Consider the following 4,743-nt stretch of genomic DNA (forward strand, 5'->3'; position numbering starts at 1 on the left):
AGATTTAATAATGGATACTTTCTACTTTTACTCCACTACATTTAACAGTAAGTATCTGTACTTTCTACTTCACTACATTTCTATACAGCGTTTCGTTACTCGTTACATCCAAGACGCATTTCGGTTTTTTGATTTGTTCGTTAGTTTGAAAGTATCCAATGGCGAGAGCAGAATCAGTCCGCTGAACCAATCCAAAGCGGGAAATAACCATTAGGCCCTCCCTCAAGAAGAGCAGCACAGTACGCAGGACCTGCAGAATCATTAACTCCCAGAATGGAGTCCAGGGATAGTCATCCTCCAGAAGACCTGCCCCACCCATGGCCTTATTTAAAAGATTTCTTTGAAATAACTGGGTCAAAAAACGCTTCCTGGAGATTCCAATGCTGCCTTTGCCTTCCCCGAAAGCATGAAATTCTATCTTTCAAAAATTCACCATCAAATTTGAAAAAACATATTGAGGTAAGTTAAGTTGCTAAACGCTATCGATGTTAAATTAATTTGTGTTAGTGAAGTTTTATGTAATCTTAGCAAGCTTTTTGTTGAACTCGACTGCAGTAAATAAATACGATTACTGTATATTGTTATAAGCTAGCATGAACTTGCAAGTAACAGTGATTACTGCGGTCGTGATCACGTCTCCCGCCATGAATGTTCCATATAAGTTGACGCTAAACTCCTTCACGTCCTGGTTATTGAATAAATGTTAGCGCCATTAAAATAATCTCCATGTAACAGTTACAGTCATATTCAATAAATTAGAATATGGGTTCCAATGAGACGCAATTGTCGCAAGTCCGACGACATTGGCGGACATTCCCGCCCACAGAGTCAGCCGTAACCCCCCTGCCTGGAAAGTGTTTATTGTTTTTACCTTAGAATGGCCAACTCTCCGTTATTGTTATATCAATTTGATACAGTAGAGGCTTCCGCACTTCCCATATCTGTGCTTTTTGTCACTATTTTCAGGAGTTGAAACTGTTTAAGCCGTTGTTAACATGTCGTAACCTGCTTTTCCAAGCCGCCTCTAAATGGCAGCAAAACGCAAAGAACTTAGCACATTCAGAGGGATCAGTTTAAGATCACTGCTTTAAAGAGCCCATCCTTTCAGGATTTTTTGTTCGATAGTGTTGTGTGTTAACAGTTGATGTTTTTTATTATTCTTATCTAATTTGTATAAATTAGGATTAAGATTTATAAAGAGCATATGTTTATTTTCAGAGAAAGCATGGCAGTCATCTCCAGCAATACCTTGCAATGACTGCAGTGGTCGTCAAAAGGAAAGGATCTGACTCCAATGAAGGTGCTTCAACCGGCAAGCAGAGAAAACTTGAGGAAAGCAGTAAAGTTTCTCAGAAGAGTGTTGACCATGCAGTGATAAACTTCATTGTCCAGGGTTTGCACCCTTTTGGAATAGTAGAACAGGCAGGATTTCGAAGCCTGGTGCAGCAGCTTCAGCCTAATTCTACTGTGATATCTCGTTCAACAGTTCGAACCATGATTGAAAAAAATACAGCAGAAATGAAGGCAAATGTGAGAAAAGCAATGCAAAATATCAAATACATTGCTACAACAACGGATTCCTGGACTTCACACCGGCAGAGCTTTGTTGGAGTGACTGCTCACTGAATAGATCCTGAAAGTCTTGAGAGATCATCGGTAGCTCTTGCTTGCAGGCAACTTAAAGATCCCCACACATTTGACGCATTGGCTGGTCTCCTCAACGATATTCATACTGAGTTCAACATCCGGGAGAAAATTGTGAGAACCACCACTGACAATGGCTCCAATTTTGTTAAGGCCTTTAGGGTTTATGGCCCTGATGAAAACAACAGTCTGGACACATCTAGTTTAGGAAGTTTAGCTGAAGGGCACCAAGTAGTGGAAGCGAATGAAAATGAGGAAGACGATGCTCTGGGAGTGGAGGTAGAGGCTGTTGAGATTGGATCTCTCTTGGATGAAGAAGATGATAGTTCAGAATATCAGCTACCGAAGTATCATCGCTGTGCCTGTCATGTGCTTAATCTGATTTCAACAGTGGATGCCACCAAAGCAAACTCAAATGAGACTTACAAAAAGCTTTCACGTGCATCATTTGCCAAGTGTGGGGGTCTGTGGAACAAGAGTGCTCGATCTACAATAGCTGCTGAGGTAATTGAAAGAGAGTGTAAGCTCCAACTCATCCGCCCCAATGACACCAGGTGGAACTCCCTGTTTCTGGCAGTGGAACGTATACTAAGGATCATCAAAGACAATGGAGAAGGGGCCATCAGAGCAGTTTGCATTGCACTTAAAGTTCCCATGTAAGTGACACTTAATAGCACTTTTTTGTCAGTGAGTCTGAAATAAGCATTACTGATAGTAGTACTGCTGAAAATTTACCCGACACAAACTATTTGGGAATAAAATCAAATTACAGAAACATTCTGATGGCAATATAACTTTTTAAGATTTATGCAAATGTTTTTGTTTTTTATCAGGCGCAATTGCTAGTGAATTGTAAAAAGACATGTTATTAGTATATATAACTTATGAAATAGTTAATACTAACATGTAATATAAATATACATTAAATTGTATAATTGTTTAACAGGTTAAATCCTGCTGAGCTTGCTTTCCTGACTGAATATGTTTCAACCATGAAACCAGTCGTCAAGGCCCTCAACATAATGCAGGCAGAAGCAGACGTCCACATGGGATGGCTGGTGCCCACCATAAGCCTTCTGAGTGTGAAACTTGACCGCCTACGGATCTCTGCTAAGTTCTGCCAGCCACTGATTGATGCACTTCAAGGAGGAATACAGCAGCGCTTTGGACCCAGGCTTGCTGACCCTGAACTCATTGCAGCAGCGATTCTTCTTCCAAAGTTCCGAACATCCTGGACAAGCAATGATGACATGCTGAAAATGGGTAAATCATATAAATTGTTCCTCAATGGCCATTAAATTTTTTTTTTTTAAATACTCTATTGTCAAATTCAAAGAACAGTTCCTGGTCATCAGAAAATATTACCTATAAATCAAAAATTTTATACATTACATAGTGTATAGTAGTTTATGATTTGAATAAATTATATCCAGTCTTCACCTTCCTTATTTGTTCCTCTCATACCACCGAGGAGCAAAATTGTAGGTGCTACCCATTATGGTCATATATATGTAGTTGTTAAGACCTACTTTGTGGTTTTAAAAGTATATTGGTGACATTTATGTGTCATTTATAAAATTTTGATGAATTATGTTTCCTATGTGGTATTAATTTTGATTGTTCTGTATAGGACTGGACTACATCAAGACAAACCTGGATCAAGAGCCAGTGCAACTCGTTCGGAACAACTCAAGCTCATCAGATGAGGAGGACTACTTCAGAGTCATTAAGAGCAACATTCAAGAGACTACCAGACAGCTAGATGCATATTTGGCCAGCACAAGTGATACCATGGATATTCTCAAGTCAGTTCCGGCAGTGTTTAATTTGTCTTTAAAAGTAAACACACCTTTGCCCGCCTCAGCAGCCTGCGAAAGACTCTTCAGTATAGCAGGACAAATTTTCTCACCCAAAAGAGCCAGGCTGGACTCTAAAAACTTTGAGAACCAACTTCTGCTTAAGCTGAACAAGAAATTCTTGCCGTGATGTTAAAATGAGAAGTTAATGTGGTGCTATGATTAGAGTAGGCCGACTGAAGCTGACCCCCACACTTTCTTCAAATCAATGTCAAATGTTTTGTGCAGCAAAATTTGAGTTTCTCCTGTTTTATCTTTGAAAATATCAATGGACATTTAAAGGTAATTTTGACTTCGTAAATGGGGTGGGGGACTGGTTGACCTTTGGACCTTTAGACGCTCATTAATATCTTCAAAGGTAAGCAATACAAACAAACAAAAAATTCTGCATAAACAGCACAAATGTTTGACACCAATTGTCTGATTTGAAGAATGTGGGGGGACCAATTTCATTCAGATCAGGCGCACCCATATACAGAGGCTACAGAACTTTATGTGGCTGTTCCAAGTTGGACTCCTCTTCCTTGATTGAATGTCCTCAGCCCCTTTCTGTTAAGAGTTCTCTCAAAATAGCTGGCAAAAAAGTTAAGTTCATGTTTTGTTAGGACGAAAGACTAGATGTTTCCAAATCGCTTGATGTTTGTCAGGTCAGTTTAAAGTCCCTTTTTTCAGGGAAACAATTTTCTTTTGAACGTGTTTATTTTGAATTAAATAAAACATTTCAAAGGTATAATAATTTCTCTCATTTTGCCTAATTACATGTAACCCTGCAGGTCATCCCTGGAATTCTGATGCATAGAATAAAATATCTAAATCTAAACTGTCACAGGGGGTAAACACAATAAAAACATGCTTTATCTGCAGCATTGCTCATTAAAATGGTACATTACTGATTTATTAAAACTAAATACGATAGGTCCACTTAATGACATTATATAAGCCGTTAGGTATTATGGTCGGCAAGTACTTTTACTTTTAATACTTAAGTAGTTTTAAAAGCTTGTACTTTCTTACTTTTACTTAAGTAAAATAATAATCTGGTACTTTGACTTTTACTTGAGTAACTTTTTGTCTGTGTATTTGTACTTTTACTTAAGTACATTGTATGAGTACTTTCTCCACCACTGTATTTGAATATGTGAAATTTTAAAAAACTATGCATTACTTTAATTTTACTTCATTATCTGCTACTTTATTGCTCTAATATAAAATTTGTAACTATGAAATGTGAAGTTTAATGTGA

The 4,743-nt window shown here is 38.1% G+C and overlaps 1 protein-coding gene across 3 annotated transcripts; it reads left to right on the forward strand.

The window, feature by feature from the left end:
- The first annotated feature begins 36 nt into the window (after nt 1–36).
- Nucleotides 37–4,230, forward strand: LOC106941454 (uncharacterized). Of its 3 annotated transcripts, XM_015024490.1 has the most exons (4): nt 37–459; nt 1,219–2,300; nt 2,591–2,907; nt 3,275–4,230. In XM_015024490.1, coding segments are annotated over exons 2-4 (675 nt in total). In that variant the 5' UTR covers nt 37–459; nt 1,219–2,298; the 3' UTR covers nt 3,631–4,230. The 3 variants fall into 3 exon arrangements, with proteins under 3 accessions (XP_014879976.1, XP_014879978.1, XP_014879977.1); XM_015024492.1 differs by having other exon boundaries at nt 1,219–2,907; XM_015024491.1 differs by lacking the exon at nt 37–459 and having other exon boundaries at nt 1,035–2,300.
- The last annotated feature ends 513 nt before the right edge of the window (nt 4,231–4,743 follow it).

This window comes from Poecilia latipinna, unplaced genomic scaffold (assembly GCF_001443285.1).
Source record: "Poecilia latipinna isolate Pla-1442-1.1 unplaced genomic scaffold, P_latipinna-1.0 Scaffold3684, whole genome shotgun sequence".
In the NCBI taxonomy this organism is placed as follows: Eukaryota; Metazoa; Chordata; class Actinopteri; order Cyprinodontiformes; family Poeciliidae; genus Poecilia; species Poecilia latipinna.

Bases quoted from the DNA above. Each gene is read 5' to 3' on its own strand.
- LOC106941454 (XM_015024490.1), top strand. The intron at 2,908-3,274 runs GTAAATCATATA...TGTTCTGTATAG, and splicing joins TGATGACATGCTGAAAATGG to GACTGGACTACATCAAGACA.